At 56.9% G+C, this 24,184-nt stretch overlaps 1 protein-coding gene across 5 annotated transcripts in view; it reads left to right on the forward strand.

The window, feature by feature from the left end:
- Positions 1–24,184, forward strand: part of KLHDC4 (kelch domain containing 4) — a 46,346-nt gene that overhangs the window by 1,477 nt on the left and 20,685 nt on the right. For 2 of the 5 annotated variants that reach the window (XM_044255585.1, XM_044255586.1), the window contains exons 2-5: positions 1,706–1,797; positions 5,681–5,759; positions 6,437–6,535; positions 16,195–16,331. In XM_044255585.1, coding sequence (XP_044111520.1) covers positions 1,706–1,797; positions 5,681–5,759; positions 6,437–6,535; positions 16,195–16,331 — 407 coding nt within the window. Of the gene's footprint in view, positions 1–1,705; positions 1,798–4,760; positions 4,869–5,680; positions 5,760–6,436; positions 6,536–16,194; positions 16,332–24,184 lie in introns of those variants that run through there. The other 3 variants (XM_044255587.1, XM_044255588.1, XM_044255591.1) reach the window with 3 other exon arrangements.

Genomic DNA, 24,184 nt, shown 5'->3' on the forward strand with positions numbered 1-24,184 from the left:
GGCATCTGCTCACGTAGAAGTGGCGGGATAGTGGGTGATTTTGAAGACCGCCGTGAGGGTGAAAATTGGGAGAGCCGTTTTGGACCCTATTTTGTCCCTATGGAGAAAAGTGAGCTGCCACGAAGCAGTTACGCACTTGAAGGCTTACCTTGGAGAAACTTCCAGCTACACAAAGACATTTCACAAAAATGACCACGGTAGTGTTTGTGAAAACAGACCATTGGATTTGACCCACATGTTCAGCAGCAGCAGGATGAGTGGAGAAGCCGAGCTGCAGCGGAACCTCTGCCGCGGTGAACAGGGGTGGAGTCGGGGTGTCCGACTTGACTCAGCAGCATCGAGCCACATAGCAGTTTGCAGGCAAATTCACACTCCGATGCCGGCGACGTGAAGTTGAAACGTGTGAAACGATAATTCATCCCTGTTACTTTGGGGTGTGTTTACGTGCCGTAAGAGTATAAGGAAATGCGTGAGAGTAAGACGCCCTCTGTCCCAGAAAGTGGGTGCTTCCTTGGGCTCATGGGTACACACAAGGGAGGCGGAGGGCTGCAGGCGGCTGTTCAGGCTGAGGAACGTGGCGTTTTGATGAAAGGAACTAAGGCAGGGGCACCTGGGTGGCTCCGTGGGTTAAAGCCTCTGCTTTTGGCTCAGGTCATGATCCCAGAGTCCTGGGATCGAGCCCCAAGTTGGGCTCTCTGCTCAGCAGGAAGCCTGCTTTCCTTCCTCTCTCTCTGCCTGCCTCTCTGCCTACTTGTGATCTCTGTCTGTCAAATAAATTAAAAAAAAAAAAAAAAAAAAAAGAGGAACTAAGGCAGCCTGTGCAGCTTGGAGCCAGGAGGTGGGGTGGGAGATGAAATGGGCAGGATGGTTTTTAGGTTCAGGAAGGACATTGTGGAAGCTGGAACTGGGACATGAGGGCTGGGGTTTGAAGAGAGAAGCAGGGAAAGAGGAGGCGGGGACATGTAGATCCCTGCATGAGCGAGGGGAGGAGAGAGCGTTGAAGAAGAGTGTGAGGACGGAAGGGAGCTTTCCCATGATGCACGGGTCACACGTCACTCGTGTGTGTGGTCACTGGCAGATGCAGGGGTAGGACTCGACTGGGAGTAGGAAGGCCAGGTTCCGGTGCCGTCCTGCTGGGCAGGTAGATTGGCGTCTTCCCTTCTAAATCTGCTCCGGCAGCTGTAGGAACGGAGCCCTTTGTACCCAGCTCGGCTGCGGCTGCCGGCTGCTGCACACTTGCCATGCAGGCACGGTTCTCGGCAGACAGTCTTGCTTGGAGCTCGCCTTTTATCACTTTGGTGGGAGGGAGGTGGGGACAAAGTGAGTAAGTGAGCAGGGACCTCTCAGACACTGCTCTGCAGCCAGCAGCGCGTGTGGCGGGGTGGCCAGGCCTGGCCGTGTGAGAAGCGGTTGAAGGTGCTGCAGAAGTCGGGGAGGGCTTGTCTGAATGGGAGGCCCTTGGTGGGGACGCTAGGGTTTGGAATGAGGTGGTACATGCAGTGTGTGCCTCTCTGTGTGCTTCCGAGAAAGTTGCCTGTAGGGTCAAGCTCTGAGTGTTTTTGCAGGTGTCAGAATCTGTGTCCCGATACGGGGGCGCGTGTTCTCATCCCCAGATGTGACTGGACCCTGGGCGGGTCAGACAGGGCTGGCAGGTTGGCGCACGTTTAAAACCACGTCTCAGGTGTGACTACTTGTCTGTTTACAGGAAGACCTTGAAGCTCTGATCGCCCATTTCCAGACACTGGATGCCGCAAAGACTCAGATCGTGGAGACACCGTGCCCCCCGCCTTCACCCAGGTATGTCGGCAGGACTCTTGGAGCGGCGGATCGATTTCTTGCCTGTGTCGGAAAGTCACTTTAGATTGGCACCATGTTTTCTTTATTAAAGACTTTATTTACTTATCTGACAGAGAGACACAGTGAGAGAGGGAACACAGGCAGGGCAGTGGGGGAGGCAGAACCACCCAGCGGGCAGCCTGACAACACGGGGCTCGATCCCAGGATCCTGGGATCGTGACCTGAGCCGAAGGCAGCCGCTTAATGACTGAGCCCCTCCAGGCGCCCTGGGACCGTGTTTCCCATAAATAACCAGGCACGTGGAATGTTTTCCTCATTAAAACCTGTTCCCCTTTCAGACAAGTTCCCATAACACAGTTTTTCACTTTCCTCCTGAAGAATGGGAGCGAGGCTTTTCAGCTCTGTTGTCACAGGAAACACAGAAACGGGTCCCCCCTCGGCTGCTCTGCAGGGAGCGCCACTCGAGAGCTGTCCAGTTGGTCACAGTCAGGCACGGGAGTGTTGCCCCGGCGAGCTCTTAGGTTCTTGAAACATTTCAGAAGGGTCACAGGCATAGTCTCTTGTTGCTGTTTGTTCGTAACGACAGGTGTGATTTTCAAACAAAAGCGTGTATAAGCCATTTCAAATGAAGTTTTCTTTAAAGATTTTATTTATTTATTTATTTGACAGAGATCACAAGCAGGCAGAGAGGGTGGGGGGGAGAAGCAGGCCCCCCGCTGAGCAGAGAGCCCGATGTGGGCTCGATCCCAGGACCCTGAGATCACGACCTGAGCTGAAGGCAGAGGCTCGACCCACTGAGCCCCCCAGGCACCCTCAGGTGAATTTATAAATTATGTGGAGAACCCGAGAGTCTTCTGCAGGGTTTCACATGCTTGGAATGAGCCAGAATGAGCTTTGGTTTTCCTCTTTCTGACTCTTTGTGTCAATTCCTGTCCTCCTGGCTTCTGAGCCGCAGCTCTGTTACAAGTGGATTCGGGGCCTGTAATTCTCGTATTTGCTGCTGACACGCTAGCAGGGAAAACCCGGAACGCGGTGAGTCAGGAATCAGGAAAGGCCGAACAACCCTAGAAAAGAGACCACGTTCTTCAGAGAAGGTGAAAAACATTAACTTCACAAGCACACAAGACTGTTTGGTTTGGTTGAGAAATGATTTGCTTCCTCTCTCTCAGAATAAAAATTAATCTCGCTAGTGTTGTTGTCAGAAATGAGATTCATCTTGGGGCGCCTGGGTGGCTCAGTCGGTGAAGCGACTGCCTTCGGCTCAGGTGGTGATCCTGGAGGATGGAGCCCCGCGTCGGGCGCCCAGCTCGTGGGGAGTCTGCTTCTTCTCTGACTGTGCTCTCCCATGCTCTCTCTTACTCACGCTCTCTCTGTAATAAATAAATAAAATCTTAAAAAAAAAAAGAAATGAGATGAATTTTACTAGAGCTGCCACCAGCCCGGGGGGAGGCCCAGGGTCCAGCACGTCCGGAGGGGCTGCCGGTCGTGCCTCTGGGGTTAGTCTCCCCCGTCCAGAGATGGGGGGACGACTGGGCGGCCCGTGTGCAGAACGAGGGGACGCAGTGCTGTCCAGCAGCGCCCCGAGTTGGGCGGTGTCCCCGTCTTCAGCTGAGAGCAGCGTCAGGAGCGGGGCGCACTCTTCTGTGTTTGGCTTCTCACCCCGGGGCCACACAGCACTTTCCATGTGGTCGACGCATGCCGTCCTCGGAGGGGCGAAGGCAAGTGAGTCTGTGAAATGGTGAAGGCTTCATACTGCGGCATCCCCGAGGGAAGCCATTCTGAATGTGAACCGGCCCCCTCTCCCGCCTTTGGCTGACCTTTAAAAACTTTTCCTGAGGTGGTCCTGGGATCGAGTCCCGCGTCGGGCTCTGTGCTCGGCAGGGGGCCTGCTTCCCTCCCTCCCTCCCTCTCTCTCTGCCTGCCTCTCCGTCTACTTGTGAGCTCTCTCTGTCAAATAAATAAATAAAATCTTTAAAAAAAGAACAACAAACTTTTCCTGAGGTACTGTGCCTAAAAAGCCAGGTTTAGTGTTAGGATATAATTAGGAACCTTGGTGCTTCCTTGTCAGCCGGGAGTTGTTTGTGACGGAGCGGGGACAAAGTGAGACTTTTCGGTCAGTCACCGCAGTAACGTCCCTCCTCCTCCTCCGTCACATTCTGGGAAAAACCGTGAATGTTACCGGGTTTGGTGAGTGCACGTGTCCCTGCGTCTTGGCGGCGATGGAGTTGGATGGGACGAGAGGGCCGCAGACCAGGTGCAGCAGAGGGGCAGGGGCAGGGCTGAGGGGAGGGCGTGGCCTGCTGCAGGGCAGGGACCCTGCGGGCACCTGTGGGGCTGTGGCCCTCACTCGGATTACTGTTACCAGCTGTGCTTGTTAATTTTACGTAGAAAATTTTAATAGGTGTTAAGGGAAAAAAGATTTGGGGTTAAATAACTTTGGGAAACATGGGGTGCCTGGGGGGCGCTCAGAGGGTTAAAGCCTCTGCCTTTGGCTCAGGTCATGATCTCAGGGTCCTGGGATCCAGCCCCGCATCGGGCTCTCTGCTCCGAGGGGAGCCTGCTTCCCCCTCTCTCTCTCTGCCTGCCTCTCTGCCTGCTTGGGATCTCTCTCTCTGTCAAATAAATAAATACATAAATAATCTAAAAAAAAACTTTGGGAAACAGATTTTTTTTTTTGAAATTTAAAAAAAATTGTGGTGAAATATATCTAACATACAATTTTCCATCTCATCCATTTTTAACCGTGCAGTCTCTGGGATTCCTAACACTCACGATGCTCTGGACCCAGGGGATGTCTCTCCCCATGCCCCTCCTCTGGGCCCCGGGAGCCTTGACGTCCCAGTTTCTGATGGAAGTGGAGTCACACAATGGCCCTCCTTTTGTGTCTGGCTTCTTTCCCTTTGCGTAACGTCCTCAAGGTTCATGCTGTCGTAGTGTGAATCTGAACTCTGTTCCTTTTTAAGACTGAGTAGTGTTCCGCGGTACGGATGGACCACGCCCGCGTGTTGACGGACTGCTGACGGACGGACGGGCACGCTGTACTGAACGTTGGCCTGCAGGCTTCTGCTCCGGTTCGTGTTTGCAGGTTTCTTCTGTACACACCCGGTGTGGAATTGCTGGGTCCTGTGCTAATTCTGTGTTTTTAACTGTCAGACTGTTTTCCACAGTGTAGACCCCCCCTTTTTTTTTTTAAAGATTGATCGGGGCGCCTGGATGGCTCAGTCATTAGGCGTCTGCCTTCAGCCCTGGTCATGATCCCAGAGTGCTGGGATTGAGCCCCACATGGGACCCCCTGCTCAGTGGGAAGCCTGCTTCTTCCTCTCCAGCTCCCCCGTGCTTGTGTTCCCTCTCTTGTGGTCTCTCTCTGTCATAAGTGAATAAAATCTTTAAAAAAAAAGGGATTTATTTATTTTATGGAGAGGGAGCATGAGCAGGGGGAGGGGCGGGGGGAGAGAGAGACTCGCGGACAGGCTCCACACGGAGCTCGGTCTCACAACCCTGAGATCCTGACCCGAGCTGGAGGCAGATGCTTAACAACTGAGCCACCCAGGTGCCGTCAGGCAGTTTTGATTGTGACTTAGGACGGGCCCGTGGAACGGGTCAGCTGTGGGAACTCGGCACGTACGTTAGGGGCACCTGGACTCCTCACTGCTTGATGGTTTTTACCCAAAAGCTGTGTGAGTCACTCGGCTCGGGGGCCCCCTCGTACTGTGGCCGCGACGTTGATTTTAAGGGATGGGGGCCTTAGTTTCCATTCCCGTTGCCAGGCTTGTGTTTCACAGGAGTCTGGGGAGGTGATGCGGCCTCTGGCGGAAGGGAGGCGGCTCTGGGCTGGGGCCACGGGCCGGAGTGTGTGGTGAGCTGCTGCCTCTGTCTCTCACAGGTTACATGCCTCCCTCTCCGCTCATCCCGAGAAAGACGAGTTAATCCTTTTCGGAGGTGAATATTTCAATGGCCAAAAAGTAAAGTATATATTATATTTTTTTCTTTCCTCCTCACATTTTCACGGGTCTCATTTTGAGTAAAATTCATTTAAAGTGGTGATAGCAGATTTGCACTGGTCCCACGTCCTGAGCCTGCAGGACCGGCTCGTGACCTTGTCCTTGAGAGGCTGCCGGGCTCCTCCCGCGAGCTTCAGAGTCGCTGCTCTTCTGCCCCTTTGGGTTGATGATTCGTGAGCTCGTGATGGGGCTCAGAGTTGTTTGGGAAAGTGGAGGAGAGTGCGGTGGAGTGACGAGCTCAGCTTCATTTCTGAGCGGCCAGAGAGGCTGTGTTTCGGAGTCGCGTATGAAGCGTTAGGAGAGCGTGGGTTGGCTTCCTCCGCGCGAGGGTCCCCGGGAGCCCGAACTCCACGCGAGTTCAGAGCTCCGCACTCTCACGCCTTTAAGAGCCAGGCTGGACTCTGAGAGGTGACTTGCCGGGCAGCAAGGGATCTGGGAGCCGTAGGGGCTGCTGGGCATGGCTGTCATTATCCCGGGGACGCAGGGGGCCCAGCCGCAGGCTTCCTGCGCTGGTGGGAGTTACGTGGCGTTAGGAAACGCGTTTCCTGGGGAAGCTGGTGATTGAGGTCCCGCTTTCCGCTTACTGTCGCTTGGTTGGAGGCTTCACGGATGACACGGAGTCCCTCTTCCTTCGGCAGACGTTTATGTATAACGACCTGTACACCTACAACATCAGGAAGGACGCCTGGACCCGAGTGGAGATCCCCAACCCGCCTCCGAGACGCTGTGCGCACCAGGTATGTGTCCGCGCCGACGCTCCGCCTTCTTCCTTCCCTGGGAGCCTTGTGTCCTGTGTGCGTGGGGTTGGCGGGCGGCACGCGGCCTGGTTCCGAAGGGTGGGGACTGACACGCGGGTGCACTTGCTGTCACCGTCGGGACGCGTTGAGAAGCTTCTGCCCTTAAGCGCGTTCACTCACGAGATGGTGTCGAGCTTGTCTCCGGGCGGTCGAAGAGCGTGGGAAGAGGCCCGGTCGGTCGGCTCGTGTGGGGCCCCGCACACCGCAGCCACACGGCTGCACGCCCGTCCTCCGTCGGGGTGAGAGGCTCCCGCAGGCCCCAGACCTGGTGGTCAGAGAGAGGAGTTCCTCGGGAGAGACCGAGTGTTCCGACGGCGTTGCCAAGGAGCGAATCGTAACCAGAGATCACGAAGCGGCTGATGTCGGCTTGTTGTCTCTGGTTTCTGCTCACCCCGGGGAGCTCCGCCAGAGCTGCTGCTGTCCGGTTCTGTAACTCCACGAGCAAGCGCCCTTGGTCTGCTCTGTTACTGTCCTGAGCCCGGACTTGGACCAGTGTCAGGGTGCAGGGAATAATTGGAACGAGTGATGTGTTTTCAGCCTGGAGAGAGAAGGTTGTGCGAGCCTGCCGTGGGGCGAGGGAAGCCTCCCCCCACGGCACCTGGGGGTCCTTTATCGGGTTCTCTGCTCACGGGCATCCGCGGGTTTGAAACCGGTTCTGAGAGGAGGACTTGGCTGCCTGAGCTGCACCCGAGACCGGCAGGCATTTGGACTGGTTCGTCTTGTGGAAAAGAAGGGTGTACTTGCAGGTTTAGCCATCAGATCTTTGTAAGCTTGGATTTTAATAAGTAATGCATTTTTTTTCTTTTAAAGCTTATATTTATTTGGCAGAGAGAGAGGCCAAGCAGGGGAGCGGCAGACGGAGGGAGAAGCAGGCTCCCCACCGAGCAGGGCGCCTAATGCAGGACTTGATCCCAGAACCCTGGGACCATGACCTAAGGCAAAGGCAGATGCTTAACTGACTGAGTCCCCAGGCACCTCTAGGTCATGGATGTTGAAGTTTGATCCGTTTGCCAGAGACCATCAGTTCTTGAGACGTGTGATTTGCCCCAGGCCTCCAGGCTGAGGACAAGTCCTGTCCTGTCCCAGCCGTGGTCTCTCCATGTCCCCAGCCCTCCCACGTACCTCCGTGCAGTCCTGAACCCGCAGAGCGCTCACATTCTCATGGAGCAGTCCCTCTCTGGCCCGCATTATGTGATGTGGGCTCGGGCTGCTTTTGCATTTGTTTTCTTAGCTGTTTAATTTAATTAATTAATTAATTAATTATATTTATTTATTTATTTTTAAAGATTTTATTTATTTATTTGACAGAGAGCTCACAAGTAGGCAGAGAGGCAGGCAGAGAAGGTAGGGGGAGATAGCAGGCTCCCCGCTGAGCAGAGAGCCCGATGCGGGGCTCCATCCCAGGACCCTGAGATCATGACCTGAGCCAAAGGCGGAGGCTTAACCCACTGAGCCACCCAGGCCCCCCTCTTAGCTGTTTTAACCACAGTTACTAACTGCATTCTTGAAGAATTAGTGTAAAAGCCTTCGCAATTTTTAAATGCAGTGACTTTGCCGGAGTGCGGGGCAGGCTCTGATTCACGTGCCTGCCTTGGGAGGACTTTGCTAGTCTGGGACTAAATAATGTCTTTGTCATTAAGGTTGGTTTTCTGTTTTCTCCGAATTTCCCAGTGAAGTAGTGCCACAGGAAACAGAACATTGGTTGTAAAGTCTTTGGCCTGAAGGTCATTACAGTCCGAGTTGTACAGCATTGAATTCTGAGACCTAGAACCTTCCTTCTTACGGACTCGTTCAGTGTGACGTCAGCGGCCACGCTCTTTATCTTCTTTTTCAGTGCGGCGGGGGGTGGGGAGAGGGGGCCGCACGCAAACTCTTCTTTCTCTTCCGGCTTCTGGAGTTCTGCGGGGTGAGGTTGACTTGAGTGCGTGGGAGAGTTTACGTGACTCTCCTGGGAGAACGCAGCCCCGCGAGACGTAGGAAAGGGCTGTGGCGCTGCTGGGTGTGCGGCCGGACGGGTGCAGGCTTCAGTGGTTCCTCGCACCCCGTTCCCCGGAGGAGGGGAGGGCGCGCTCACACGGCTCTGCCTAGATCGGGAGGCGGCCACCGCCAGCAGGAGGGCCACTGAGAACTGTGGGGACAGACGGCAGGGAGGTGGCGGTCGTGAGATCATGTCTTCTTGGTCCCTGGCTGGTTTCTGCCAAAGTCGTACCTGAAACGCACACGAAACACGAGGTGTTCTCGCCTAAAGTAGCAGACGGTGACGGTTAAAACGTCAGCCTCGCGCATCAGTGAGCAGCAGGTAATTTCTGGAGCGAGGGTCATGCACGGGAGGCCTTTCTCCTGAGACGGCAGCAGTCACGGTGGCCCCGGAGCTTCAGAAATGTCGGCCTCCGTGTGAGTAGTGGCCGCGTCTCCGACGGGGTGAGCGGGCGGCGCGGGGGTCCCGGCTTGCTCCCTCAGGAAGCAGGAGGCATCCTTCACATGCGAGGCACCCTTCCGGGGCTGGGATGCGGCGACAGAAAAGAACAATCTGCCTTTCCTGATGATGATGTGCCACGTCTCGTGTTTCTCTGATCCCGAGGGCGTCGTGCGTTTGGACTCGCGCTTTCATGAAGCTGAAGCTGCTGTAACGTCCATTCGGAGTCGATCCTTCGGATTCTGATGGGCTTGTTTTTGGCATTTGGAGGGAGAGTGGGGAGTTTGGGGTTTTCCCGACATGACTTCATTCCAGATATGCAGCAATAAGCAGGCTGCATGGGACAGGTCAGGGTGAGGTGCGGGCAAGGCCGGCCTCGCCTCGCCCCCAGAGCAGGGTGCCGTGCCGTCCGCCCGTCAGCAGGCCCGGCTTTGTCTTTATGAGGCCCGGGTGACGGTTTCCGCAGTTCCTTCCGGCCGCGGTGTGTGTGTGCGGCGTGCCGGCCGGCCGGGCCTGTCCTCAGGAGCCGCCCGGTGGTCCGGCCTCTGCCTCGATGTCTTCCGGAAGAGGACTCCGTATCTTAGGATACCACAGGAGGTCATTTCATTAGTGCTAGACTTCTTTTCAAAACGTAAACGCTGGAAGATTTCCTTACTGGGTCCTGAACGTATTACTTTTGTGTTATGTTTTGATGTGAATGTGCATTTTATGGCTGTCTTCTGGGAAATATGTTTTTTTCTTCTGCTGCGGGACATTTTAGAGTACGGCATGTTAATTCTGCGAACAGCTTTAACTGGCAGTGACCCTCATGAGAATCAGTTCTTGGATATGGCACAGATCGTGACCGGGATTAGACCCTTTCCGAAGCAGTTTCCCTGTCACTCACTCAACAGTTACGAAATAGAAAGAGATTGGAAATTTGACTTGGACGAGCCTGAAACTTCTGGGCAGGAGTTGTAAGATCCTGTCGCGGACTCCCGAACGAGCCACTTCGCTCCTTCCTCTTTCCGTAGCCAAGAAACTTTTCTTTTCTGTTTTCGTTTTTCCCTAGTTGCTTTGATACAGAGCTGTGGGTGATTTTTCCTCACCGTCGATTAGGAACGTCCGAGTGGGGCAGGTTACTTGAAGCGACGGGACTCGTAAGCACGCCTGGTGGAGGGTGTATTTGTGCAGTCGTGGGACGTCCTTGCTGTGCGTTTCGGTGCAGGCGTGCGCACGAGTCGCCCGTAGAAAACCCCGTTAAGACGGTTCAGTAACGCACCGGAGCGCCTCCCGACGGGCACTGCACAGACTTTCTTTTCTTTCCCAGAAGAGAAAAAGGGAAGATGAATTTAGTTTGCCCTAAAACCCATTTTCTTCGTCTTTAGGGGTGGCAACTGAAGGGAGATTTTCTTTATTATCTTTTTTCTTAAGAACCTCAAAAAGAGTAGTTCAGCAGGAAGTGCGGATGTAGAATTTATCCTGCTTTGTCTGTAACTGGTGCCCCGGAAGGGCTTCTCTCTAGGGGCTGCGTGTGCTGGTGGGAGCCGGCGGTGCGGGACCTGCGTGTGTGAGCGCATTCTTGCGACTTGCCCTTTGCTGCTTTTCTTTGACTTGAATTTCCTCCCTTTTTTGGATGACTGGGGTTGTGTTAGGTTCTAGTCTCTGAAGGCTGGGTCTGGTTTGAGGTTGGTAGGAAGGTGATTTGCCTAGTACTTCTCATGTAGTAGGTTTTTTTTTTTTTTTTTAAGATTTTTATTTATTCATTTGACAGAGAGAGATCACAAGTAGGTAGAGAGAGAGGAAGGGAAGCAGGCTCCCTGCTGAGCAGAGAGCCCGACGCGGGACTCAATCCCAGGACCCTGAGATCATAACCTGAGCCGAAGGCAGCGGCTTAACCCACTGAGCCACCCAGGCGCCCCTCATGTAGTAGTTTTGAAATCATTCTTAAAAGGTGGAGAAAGTTTTGTGCGACTAAGAATCTCAACCCTGGAGCCCAAAGAGAAGCTGTGTTTAGTTCAGAATTTCTTATAGTTGTTCCTCTTTCCCTGACAGGGGCTCACTGATTTGTTTCTCTCTCTTTTTTTTTATAAAGATTTTTATTTATTTATTTGACAGAGACATCACAAGTAGGCAGAGAGGCAGGCAGAGAGAGAGAGGAAGGGAAGCAGCTCCCTGCTGAGCAGAGAGCCTGATGCGGGGCTTGATCCCAGGACCCCGGGATCATGACCCGAGCTGAAGGCAGAGGTTTAACCCACTGAGCCTCCCAGGCGCCCCTGATTTGTTTCTCTTAATTTATACGTTTATCTAAATGTTTATGTGTTTTTCTTTTTTTAAGATTCCATTTATTTGACAGAGAGAGATCACAGGCAGGCAGAGAGGCAGGTGGAGAGAGAGAGGAGGAAGCAGCTCCCCGCTGAGGACCTTGGGATCATGACCTGAGCCGAAGGCAGAGGCTTAACCCACTGAGCCACCCAGGCGCCCTTCAGCTTTATTTCTAAGTGGAGATGTCTTCGTTTTATTTTGGTTGTACACGATATGCGTGCTAGATACAGAACTCTAGGCCGAGAGCCCTGAGTCATGTTCCGTTTTCTGGCTTCCATCGCTCCAACAAGAGGTTACTGGTCATTACATCTTTGCTCTCCCGTATCTAACGTGTCTGTTTCCTCCTCTAAGTCTGCTTAAAAGATTTTCTCTTTGCTGTAGGCGTTTTAGCAGCTGGTTTTGAGGTCTCTCGTGATGTTCTGGGGGTCCGGTGAGGTGTACGTTAGGCTGCTTCACGTTGTCCAGTAGACAGTGAGTCTGCGCTTTCCGGCAGCCTTTTTCTTTTTGGCTTCATTTTGGGTCTTGTTTATTGCCCTTCCCAGTGGATGTGCCCTGAACTTGCGCAGTTTTTGTTTCACAAATGGTGTTTTTCACCGAGAGGGTGTTTGGTTTTGATGACCTTTCCCATGTCTGTTTGTTCTGTACATTTTTCCTTTAAATCCCTGGGCGTGTTTATGACTGTTCTGCGTCCTCGTGTTCTCATTCTCTCATCTCACTTCTGGGCCTCTTTCTGCTCTGACCTTTCTTCTTCTAACAGGTTTCGTTTTCCTCCTAGGAATGTTGTGGTCAGCTGCTGGTCAGACACCAGAGGGTGCTCCTGGCATGCGGCAGCAGCTGGGTCGATGGGCGCACGCTACCCGCTGGCGGTCTGGGTTTTGTCCTCCTGTCGGTGAAGGACGAGGTCGGTCCTGGCCCGCGGTTCTGTCACTCCCAGATTGCTGTGATCTTTTGAGGCTTTCCCTCTGGCTGGCCTAGCTCCAGGCTGTGGCCTTTCCGGGGTCTCCACTGAATGCCCTGGTGTTCAGTGACATGTTTCGCTTTGTCTGGTTGGAACTGGCTGGGCCCCGAGCCCCTGGTAAGCTCAGGCTGTTCGCAGGCGTTCAGCTTTGCCCGCGGCTCTTTGCCCAGCCGCCTGCAGTCCGGCCCCGCAGCTGTGCTGCTTGGGTTGGAAGGCCCCAGTGGGGTCCCCGTATGGATTCACAGCGTGCTCTCTCCTCAGCTCCCTGCCCTGCAGACGAGCAGCCCTCAGCATCCCTGAACTCTGACCTTTGTCTCCCCGGCTCAGGAAGACCACCTGTCCTGGTGGGCTGCTTTCCCTGCAGCAGGGGCAGAAAGCGCCCCCAGAGTCGACGTGCTCATCCCGCCCGATCGCGGACTCTCGGGAGCACGGCTGCCCCTCCTGTCGCCTGGTTACAGCTGCTTTGTGGATGGTCCAGTGCCCCCCTTGCAGATGGGGTCGGGGAAGCGGGACTGCTCTGCTGCGCAGTGGTCCGTCGGGTTCGAAGGGCGGCTTTAACACCTGGGTCGTTAGAGCCGTAGCCTGCTCTTGGCCGTGTGCGAGCTCTCCTCGTCGTGCCCACAGTCTTCGAGGAGCGGCTTAAATGTGGCTCCGAGGTCATGGACCGTGAGCCTGTCTCTGTGCAGCCTCCAGGGTTCCCACTGGGCTGGGCCTGCCATCGCAGGCGAGTGGGGATGCGGTGTGGGAGACCGAGCTCTACTTGGCACGGACTTTGACTTCTTTTCTTCCCCCCAAATGACAGAAAAAAGTGAGGTGCCTGGCTGGCTCAGTCGGTTAAGTGTCTGACTCTTGGTTTTGGCACAGATCATGATCCTTGGGGTCATGGGATCAAGCCCCGCATTGGGCTCTGCCCTTGGTGGCGTCTGCATGGGATTTTTTCCCTCTGCCCCATGTGCACACACACTTTCTCAAGTAGATGATTTATTTATTAACGTACCATGTATTACTTGTGTCAGGGCTCCAGTCTGTGATTCACTAGCCTTACACAGCTCACGGCGCTCCCCAAAGTCCCTCCCCGCTCCCTCCCACGCCCTCCCCTCAGCAGCCCTCAGTCTGTGTCCCGAGACCATGAGTGTCTCATGCTCGGTCTCCCTCTCCGGGTTCTTCTTGTTTCACTTTCCCTCCCTTCCTCTCTGACCCTCTGTCTCTTTCTCAGCCTCCTCATATCAGTGTCAAATAGATCTTTTAAAAAGTAGATTGAAAAAACTTGCCATGTAAGTAATAAAGATTCATTATGAAAAAATGAAAAGAATTAAAAAGCAGAGTAAGTCCATTGTCCATTTTTGTATCTCTTGTCTAAACACATGACTTGGGGACAGCTGGTGGCTCAGTTGGTGAAGCATCTGCCTTGAATTCAGATCATGATCCCGGGACCTGAAATCAAGTCCTGCGTCGGGCTCCCTGCTCCGCGGGGCGTCCGCTTCCCCACCGTCCTGGCTTGTGCTTGCACGCCGTGTGTGCGCATGTGCTCTCTCTTTCTCTCCAATAAGTAAAATCTTAACAAAAACAGAAACACGTTCCTGCACATCTGTGCTTCCTGCTAGCTGGCCCAGCCGTCCGACCCGCGGGGCGTGCACTGTCTGTGATGTGGTCGCTCGAGGCGCTGTTGTAATGTGCAGCCTGACGGGCCCGCTAACCCCACTAACTCTGAAAATTGTCAGATTTGGGCCTCAGCGGATCAGGACGTGTGCTCTAATGATTGGAAACGGTCAGCGTCTTCCCCGCACATGCACTGGCGTTTCAGAGTGCGAGGAAGCGGGCTCGTCTCTTCACAGGGCGGTCCTCTGTGTGGAGACGGGTGCCGTGTCGCCTTGACTGCGTCCGCAGGACTCCCCAGTTAGGGCAGGGCCACAGTGGCTTGGTGACGGCCACGGTTCTGCGGCGTCCTGAAGTGGCTCAGGGCGCTGCCGCAGGAGCTCTGGGGTGCCCGGGGACAGAGCCTGCTGGGAGCCACAGCCGACCCGGCCAGTGAGCGCTTTCTTTCCGGACCTAGTCCGCCCATGCCGCACGGCCTGCCACGGTGGCCCCTGCTTCGGAGCTCCCGGGCCAGAGGGCCCCCCTGGTGCGACAGATGCTCCTGTGGTGTCGACTTCGTGGCCGACTGCCCGTGGTTGGTGATCGCAGGAGACCGGCCCGGCCTCCGCTCTGCCACAGCCCAGGTTTGCAGGGTGTGTGCACAGCCTGCTTCCGTGAAGTCGTCCCCTCGGCCTCACTGTTTGCAGATCCGCGCCCCGCACCCTGCAGTCAGCCGGTCGCCACCTCTCCGGTGGAGTGTCATCGGACTAGAGCTCTGGGGGGCAGGACTCCCCGTCACTGGGCGGCCACGGGGGTGGCTGTCGCGGGTTCAGGCGGTCGTGGCCGATGGCCCGTGGCCTGCAGCAAACTCCCGGAGAGGCCGGGTGTTCTGAGGTGAGGCGCGGCTGTGGGGGCAGGGTGTCCCCAGGGCGAGGAGGGGGCGCGGGTTCTGGGCAGGGGCTTCCGGTGTGACTCGTAGTGCGTGTGCGTCTGCACCGACGCCTGTGTTCAGGGAGCGGCCTGCTCCCTCGCGGCACAGCAGCCCGGAGCTCGGAAGCCCTGGACCGCGCCGTCCAGAGACCCCCTCTGACCCCCTCCGAACTGGTGTGCGTTTGCGTCCGTACGGGTCGTTTTCCAGGGAGTGGCGTTCGCTCCTACTTCAGCTGCCTGGAGCGCATGCCCTTCCACGGTAGAGTCTCTTTTCTGGAAAACCTGAAGGCGTGGACTTGCTTTGACACATGCTTTCTAGTTACATGATTTGACTCGCTTTTTCCGCTCTCGTGGGGGGCCCAGGACGGTGGTCGCGGTCTGCCGTGGGCCGAGTGTGTGCTTTCCTGCTGGTATTTCGGGGGTGCTGGGTATTCTTCGTTGTCGTTGAGGTGGTGACCTCGGGCATGTGAGTGCCCTGAGCCCTGGAGTTCCCGTCCTCGCTCTGCTGTCCCTCAGCCGGGCACGTGGGTGTATGAGGCGTGCCCGGGGACCACTGCTCTGGGAGCTCGGATACTCTGCTAAGCACAACCACGCTTTTTTTTTTTAAGATTGATTTTATTTATTTGAGAGAAAGCAGGTGGGGGGCGAGAGAGAGAGAGAGAGAAGGAGCAGAAGCGGGGAGAGGGAGAAGCAGGGAGCCCGGCGCGGGGCTCCACCCCAGCACCCCAGCACTCCAGGACCACGACTCCAGCCGCAGGCAGACGCTTCCCCCATGCAGCCGCCCAGACGCCCCAGCCCAGTGGCACTTTGAGATACGCCCTCGTCCCTCGTCAGGCGTGGTGTCACACTTGCTCCCCTCGCTCCGTCCTCTCCCGGGCCCTCGGCTGTGTGGCTGCCGAGCCTCTGGGATGTGCGGCCCCAAAGGCACCGTTGTCCCCGCTTTCGGTTGCCTTTGCTGTTGTGTGTCTGTCCCTTGGAGTACGTGTCGGGAAGCGGTGGGCGTCCCATGCGAGTTGGGTTTGTCGGTGGGGTGGTAGATGCTCGTCCCACGCAGCTGGGGAAGGGGTTCGCGTGCGGCCCAGCAGCTTTAGTCTCCGTATTTGAGAAGAAGGTGCTCTGTCCGCTCGTGGTAGAGCCCTTGCGAGCGTCTGACGCTGCTGGGTCCGCTGGAACGGGGCCGGGGCTGGCCTGCGTCCGCTTGCCTCCTAGGAATTCCGGGACGTGCGGTGGGTGTCGGACTGCGGAGGATCTGCCAAATGCGGGATTTTTGAGGCCTCTTCCCTCAGACTGGGGAAGATGATCGCTGAGCATGGGTGCTGGCTGCGGCCACCGTGTGTGGTGCTCTGCGGCGTCCCGGGGACGCGGACCCAGCTGAGCGCCGCATGGCGGCCCTGACCTGTCTCTCTCTTCTCCCAGGCTGTGGTGCTTCCTCAGGGCGGAGGACAGCTGTGGATATTTGGAGGGGAGTTTGCTTCTCCCGACGGAGAGCAGTTCTACCACTATAAGGATCTCTGGGTGCTGCACTTAGCCACCAAGACCTGGGAGCAAGTAAGGTAAGGTTCTGGGCAGTGAGCTTGACCTCCGGCCTGGCTCCGGTCCTGTGCCGGCGTTCTGCGTTCACGGGGATGCCGCTCCAGCTCTTGGAATTCCGGGGTTCCCAGGAGCAGGAGTGCAGAGCCGCGAGCAGCTAGTCTCGCTGGTGCCGGAAGGCAGGCAAGAGCTCGCCTTTTTCTCTAGACCCTTCTCGGAGAAGCCCTGCCCGGCGATCGCTCCCTGACCACTGACTTTGTTGAAGGCGTCGCTGGGCTCGCTGGGACAGGACGGTGTCCCTGCTTGCTCTCCTGTCGGCCCTCAGTGGCACCTACGTGCAGCGTCTGGAATGCCGTCCCCCTCCCGGGACATCTGTGGATCCCCTCGGAGGCAGCGCTGGGTGTCCGCTTGCTGGCAGTGGACTGTGGTCGTCCCAACAAGGGACTGGTCTTAGGTCTGGTGGACCTAGACGTAGCGGAGCTGGGAAGAGGGGGGAAGGACGGGGAGAGTGCGTCCTTGTTGCTTTTCAGTAAAGCAGGCTCCGCGGTCGTGGCTGGTGTATTTCTGCCCCGTCGGGGACACTGATGATGGCTTTGTCGCATCTGGACTGCACGTTCAGCCGCTCAGAGCTGCACGTCGGCAGAACAACCGCAGGACGACAGATGGAAAGTAGGGTTCCTTGGCTTTATTCTTCGGTGTCGGGGTTCATGTGCCCCGTGGCTGGGGCCACGCACAGCACAGTCCCCGGACCCTGTCTTCGCTGTCATAGGCTCGGACCAGAGCTTCCTCGTGTGCCGGAGCAGGCGGCTGGATTGCAGAGTTCAGTCACGGGGCAGCACCCTTTTCGGGGCCTGGGACTTCGATGGGAAGGGAGCCCCACTCCCCAGGGGCCGCGGGGGTGGTGTGAGGAGGCTGCTGACACCGGGCTGTGCAGGCCGGCTCTGACCGGCTCCGGGCCCGGGCTGGTAGCTCGCTGGAGGCTGCTGTGTGCGAGGGGGGCGCGTGTGGCCCCTGCTCAGCGCAGCCGCTGCAGGGGTTCGAGTTCAGCTGACCGAAGTGGGAACTGGGGAGCCTTGTGAGCGCTGCCGAGGGCTGATGTCCTTTCTGGTCCCTCGCTCACTCTGAGAGACGTTCATCGCCTCGGCGGGCACAGGGTTCCGTCACGTTCGATCGAAAGTGGTTTTGTCGTGCACGTGTGGAACCTGGTCATCTGTCCTCAGTTGAAAGCGTTTTCAGGCCCGTGTTCCTCGTGCTGGGCTCCGTTGTTGGCCTACCGCTCGTCTCTCCGTCTTTGGGGAACTGATTCACGATATTTTCTTCACTTTTTTATCCGTTTGAGTAGCTTTTTGTCCATAATTCTTGGGTGGGTGAAGGGCCGTGCTCAGCTCCACGAGAGAATGCGGCCCCCTTGGCGGGCTCCGCGGGGCCGTTCTCGGCTGCTTTGCCGGGCGCGCGGTTTCTCGTGGCCTTCAGCCCTGCTTGTTTCTGCGGCGTGCACTGTGGGTGTGGGGCACGGAAGCCGGGGCACTAGGGACACATGGCCGCTCGGGGATGTGCCGTTTGAGGGGCTCGCTGTGGCCGCAGCCAGCCTGGGACGGCCACCATCGCCTCCGTGTGACCCGGGCTGTCAGTCCCAGCACGTGGACACGGCATGCGCGGCTTCTGTCCTGTGTCCCAAGTGCTCTCCACAAAACAGGTCCCCGCGGTTTGGAGGCTTTCTGCGATCGCGATGCCAGAGTTTACGGAAAGCGTGTCGTAGAGCGTGTTGGAGGCTGACGGGGAGCTGCGCGGCGCCTCCCGTCGGCGTTCTTAACCCGCGCCGGTCCCGGGGCAGTGGCGGGCCTGGGATACCCGGGCTGCTCTGTTTTACTTTGTGCCTGAGTTCGTCCGGCCTTCCTCCGGGTCAGGGCCCTGGGTCTGGTGGGTGAGCGTCGGGCGAGCTGTCCGACAGGCCACGTGCCCCTGACCAGGAGGTCCGGCCTGTGAGGCAGGAGAGGGAGGGTTCTGTCCCCAGCCCTGCTTCCGATTCTGTGTGCCACGAGCTTCTGAACGAGTGGCTGGATTTCTGTGTTTTGCTGCTTCACGCATTTATCGTTGAGCTGTTTTCTGTCTTCACGGCTGATGAGAAGCAGAAAGTCCGAAGTGGCGTTCAGGAGGCATTACGTGACGACCATTGCCCACATCCGTGTCCTCGATGGCTCCCATGCTTTATGATCTTGGGCACCGAGCTCTGTCCTGTAACGCTTGGTGCTCTGACCGCCCGCAGGCTGCAGCCCTTCCCTTGCCCCGCCTGCCCCAGAGGTGGTTCTGAGGCGAGGAGGGAGGTGCTGCCCTCCCGCCCCCTCTCCTTCCCTCCCGGCTTCCCACAGCCCTCCACGTGGGGCCGGGGAGGGGCGGGGAACGCGCAGATCTGCAGAAGGGTTTCCCACTGCTCCAGAAGCCACGAGAGCTGACTCACGTGACCATGGGACCCGTTGGTTTTGTAGGGGAGGTGCCACGAGGACACAGAGGGCGGGGACCGGCAGGGAGAGGGGGCACGAGCGTGTATTCCCACGGAGGCCGTAGAGGAGCAAGCCCCAGAGCCCCACGCGGCTCGGGGGAGACCGCGCAGGGGTGATGGCAGGCCAGCCGCAGATGAAAGCAGGTGCCGCTCAGGGGTGGGAGGCGGGCGAGCAGGACGAGCCCCCAGCCAGGACGTCGATGCATCTGTCAGCCCCGCGGCTTTACATGAGCCTCTGCCCCAAGTGCATTTATAGGAACATACTCTAAAGAAATACTCGCTCTCGTTTTATACAGAGAAACGTACCAAAAAACCATGTGGTGGAACAGTCCGTGCCTGAGAACAAAGCCCGAGTGTGTACACACGCGTGTGCGCCCACCAGGAGAGCCGTGCCTGTGCCGGCCGGGTCTGTGCCTGTCCAGGACTGCGCCCTCGTCCCTGTGGCCGTCCGGTGTGTTCTGAGAGCCAGAGGGTTTTGCTCCTTTACTGAAAACCTTGCTTTGCTGTGTATTTTTTCATATGAATTCCAGAATCAGTTTTTCAGGTGGTATTTTTAAAAAAATCCCAGCAGGATTTTGATGGGGCTTCTTTTGCCAGTAGCCTGCACGTCGGGGAGCGGACGTCTTAACGATGCCGTCTTCCTATCCGCAGTGTTGCGCTTCTCTCCAGTTAGGTTTATGCCTCGCCCGTCCGTCAAATGTGCAGCCACCTGGAAGGAGAACTGCGGAGTCAGAGGCCAGCCGTGTCTCCGGGATTCTCCCCTCGTGTCTGTTCCTGCAGAGACTTGAGCCACGCTCCCTCCTTCCTGGGAGGACGCCTGTCCCTGGCACTGAGCTGGTGCTCCGTGTTCTCGTTTGGTGGTCTCTGTACCCCTCCCTTCTCTGTGGAGCAGCTCCTAAATGGCGGGTGGCGGCCCTGTAAGTCATTTCCTGTCCTCACCTGGACTTGGGAAGGGTCCCTAGAGAATGGTTGTGATGTCCCAGCGGGACTCGGGGGTGTCGTGGCTGGGAGACCTGTGGCCCAGAGCTGAGGTCACACCTCTGTTCGTGCTTCTCGGGCTCTCACCTCCCTGCCCGCCTCTGGTTCAGAGCACGTTTCAAATGGGGCTCAGGCATCGGCCCTTCACTTAAGCCCTCCCCACCCCACTCAGTAATCCTGACTGAGGTGGGCCTCCGTCACAGTTGGGGACATTGGCCTTGGTGACTGGTGGGTTTAGTGCTTATTGAGGGCCCTGCTCGCGGACGTGAACACGGAGCACGTCAGCTGCCTTCCCGAAGTAAGAAAACTTGGGTAAAATTCCTTAGCTTTTTTTTTTTTTTTTTAAGATTTTATTTACTTATTTGAGATATAGAGGGAGCACGAGCAGGTGAAGGGGCAGAGAGAGGGAGAAGCAGGCTCCCCGCTGAGCAAGGAGCCAGACGTGGGACTTGAGCCCGCAACCCAGGCTGGGATCGTGACGTGAGCCGAAGGCAGACGCCCAGCTGACCGACCGACCACCCAGGCGCCCAGTTCCTTAGCTCCTTAAGCAATAAAATAGACCAGCTAGTGCTTCTGTAATGCGTTGCTTACGGCAGACCGCGAGCACCCCACGGCCTGATTGCTGGCCTCCCGGCTGGGCTGCACAGACTTGCCGTGGTCGCCGAGGAGAGCCTGTCTGCTGAGTCCCCGGGGGCCGAGGCGCTGCTCCTGGGCATGGGACTGGGCTGTTCCCACCCAGGCAGAGTGGCTGCCGTGGAGCGGAGACCCCTGCTGGCCGTGTGGCCTCCGTAATCTTGTCTTCTCATCTCAAAGAAAGGTGGGGAGATTCATTCAAAATGCAGACTGAGTTCCCCTTTCCCGGGAAGGCCTCTGAGGCCAGGAGAGCCCACGGCGCTCGGCAGACACAGGCAGAGCCCGCGGCGAGCTCGAGCGAGCTTTCTGCCCAGGCTTCGGCCCGGCGCTCTGTTGGTTTCTCGGTAAACGTTTCTCACTCCTGTGGGGGTAGCTCTATGGTTGAGGAGGCTTCCAGAGAAAGGTCAAGGCCAGCTTCGGCTGTTATTAAATCGGCACGTCGCGTGTATTGAACCCTTTTCCTGGCTTTCAAGGAGGTTTTCCCTTTGGGAGGGCAGGGCAGATTCCCTCTCGCTGGCTGACGACTTCTGACCGATCTGAGACAGCAGGTGTGCCGGCCCATACTTGCGTGCAGGGCCCGGTCTGGAGAAAGGGCCTTTGGGGAAGCAAGTTCAGCTTGCCGGGCAGAAGAGTCGGGGCCTGCAGAGGGTGGTCAGGGAAGAGCCGCTGTGCCGAGGTCTGCAGTCAGGTCACTGAAAGGGACACCTTGATCGGCCAGCGCCTGCGTGTTTCCTTGTCTCACGGCCGTGCTGTGCACTGGACGCCCAGGCCTGGTGGTCCCATCCCACCACACGCCTGGTTCTGCCAGCAGAGGCTGCGGGGCCCGAGCGGGTGCAGCCAGGGCCCCAAGTGCTGTCTGTACCCGTGGCGGGGGATGCTGCTGGGGACCAGCTCTGCAGCTGCCATCTGCTAGAGGATGGCCTCTCCGTGACCGAATTTCAGCTTGGTTTTTGGGAAAGTGCCGCTTTAAAAATTACACTTGGATGAATTTACATAGTTCCGTGCAGCTCGATGAAATCTGTGGAAGCAAACACCCTCTGTGCTTAGGCCCAGAAAAGCGCATTATTGCTGTGCCTGAAACCCCTGTGCAGCCCGGAGCGCGGGGGGGGGGGTCTTGCCTTCCCTGGCTGTTCCTGAGCGTCGTTGCCAGGAGCCCGGTCCGCGCGGCTTGCGGCAGTAGCCGGCTCACTCGGAGCTCTGCGGGGCTCTCGTGTGGACACAGGACGCCGCGTGGGTGCTGGGCGGGCGTCGGGAAGTCACCGGGTTCTGGTAGGTGCAGAGGGGTCTGCCGTCCGCATGCCCGCACACGTGCTGGGACGCGTGTCCGTGTGTTTCTGTCGGGTGTGTCGAGGCCGAGTGAGGTGGGGGTTCCCGAGGCTCGTGCACGTTCAGCTGCGGCCCTGCTGGCGCGCGGATCTGCACGCTGCGGTGCCGGTTTGCTCGGCAGCCCCGCGGGCGAGCTCTGGCCGCGGCCGTCTCTGGCGCTGCTTCTGTCGCACACTGGACACCGAGTGGACTCCACTGTCTTTTTGGGTCTTCCCTGCCTCCCGTCCGCGTTGCTAGCAGCAGCTGTCCGCCCGACCTCATGACGGTGCGAGAAGACGGCAGGGTGGCTGACCTCAGGAAGGCCCGCGGCAGGTGGCGGCCTCAGGGTCACGTGTGCCCAGCTTTCCCAGATGTTTTGAGGTTTCCTTCAGTCTCTGTCTTCCCCGGGGATGCCTGCACACCTGCTCTGCCCCCGAACAGAATTGTCACCCTCCCGAAAGGACGGCACGCCCACGGTGGGTCACCAAGGGGACAGAGATTTCGGCATTCCTTTTCTATTCGTTTCTGAATCTGGGGCTGTCCCAGCAGTTACCTGTGACTCGAAACCCAGAGGGAGGCCGGGCTACTTACAGCTTTGTGTGTTCAGATGTCATTCTCGTGCCAGGAGGTCACCCTTCCACGACGTACGGCTCACAGAGTCGCTGCCGTCGCCGCCAGCTCACGTAGATCAGAGAGAAGCCCGCTCCCGTTACCACGCCCCCCGGTCAGCCCCCATCTACCCTGTGTCTGTGCGTCTGCCTCTCTCAGGTCTTTCACACAACCACAGGCAGCTGCTGGGCTCTTGGGACCAACTTTCCCTTCACACAGTCTCTAAGGCCCACTCTGTATGGGAAGTTGGTGCTTTTTAAACAAAAAATTTTTTAAAAGATTTTATTTTATTTTATTTTATTTTTTTATTTATTTGAGAGAGAGAGAGACAGTGAGAGAGAGCACGAGCGAGGAGAAGGTCAGAGAGCGAAGCAGACTCCCCATGGAGCTGGGAGCCTGATGTGGGACTCGATCCCGGGACTCCAGGATCACGCCCTGAGCCGGAGGCAGTCGTTTAACCAACTGCGCCACCCAGGCGTCCCAAAAGATTTTATTTAATTATTTGGCAGACAGAGATCACAAGCAGGCAGAGAGGCAGGTGGGGGCGGGGGATGCAGGCTCCCCACTGAGCAGAGAGCCCGATGTGGGACTCGATCCCAGGACCCTGAGATCATGACCTGAGCCAAAGGCAGAGGCTTTAACCCACTGAGCCACCTGGACGCCCCAGTTGGTGCTTTTTGATGACCGGATGATATTCCATTGTACAGACGGGGCACACTGCACTCATCCATTCGCTCGTGACGGACGTTTGGGCTGTGGGCACTCTTCTGTTTTGCGAGCCATGCTGCCAGGAACGTTTGCGAACAACTCAGGCGCTTCTCTGTGCGTCTAAGCACTTAGTAGATGAGCAATAAAAATGGTTGAATGAAAAGATACAACGTGTGTGCACATTTTCTCTTGATTTGCGAACAGCACGGACATTGGTCCTCAGACCTCCGTAGTGTGTGTGTGTGTGTGTGTATGTGTGTGTGTGTGAATGCTGCATCTGAGACGCGTGGGACACATGGGCACCCTAGGAAAGGGGGACCGTTAGCAGCAGTTTTTGTCTGATCTGGTTGTGAGGACCATGCCATGTAGTTTTGAAGAGTGTGAATTTTGGGACCTGAAATGCATGTGGAAGTGAACACACATGTTGCCTGCTCTCCGGGGTCTGCCGGGAGCTGTGAGCTTGTGGGCTGCGCGCTCTCCAGCCTCCTTTGCAGCTGGGCGTGAGCCGGGCTCCTGGAGAGCTGGGAGCAGGAGTGCGTGTAGACTCCCTGCACCTGCCCTGCTGGCTGACTCGCTGTGGAGCTGTGGCCGTGCTCGGGCAAGGAGGAGGGTGCGGCACACAGAGGGCGGGGAGTGCAGAAACTGTCCCGAGGACCGGTGCTCAGGTCTACTGACGCATAGATTGTTCCGCGCTCAGACCTCCGGCTTCATGTGGGGTGGCTTTATGTCTTAATCGGTGGTTGCGCGTGTGCGTTCTGGGGCAGACTGTCCTTTTGGTTCTGGTTCTACCATTGGCCAGCCTAGTGTGTTTCTTGACTTCTAGGTCTTGTTGTTCTCATCTGTAAAATGGGATTAAGGATCGTACCTGCCCCTCTGGTTGTTGTTACCAATGAGAGCCCATAAAAGGAGCCCGCCTAGTGTAAGAGAAACCCCCAGAGACAGCAGTGTCATCATTAAAATAAAAGTAAGACAAGGATAGAGTGCCTTAGGTTGCCTAGGTTCTACAGACTGGTACCGATTATTCTGTGCGATGCAGTTGAATACCTTATACTTACTTTGCCCAGAATCTGTTGCTCCTTGGAAAAGTGGGGCCGAATTCCAGAGGTACGTTGTTTGAAATGCAAAGGGAGATGCTCTTGTACG

Source organism: Neovison vison, chromosome 7 (genome assembly GCF_020171115.1).
Source record: "Neovison vison isolate M4711 chromosome 7, ASM_NN_V1, whole genome shotgun sequence".
Classification (NCBI taxonomy): Eukaryota; Metazoa; Chordata; class Mammalia; order Carnivora; family Mustelidae; genus Neogale; species Neogale vison.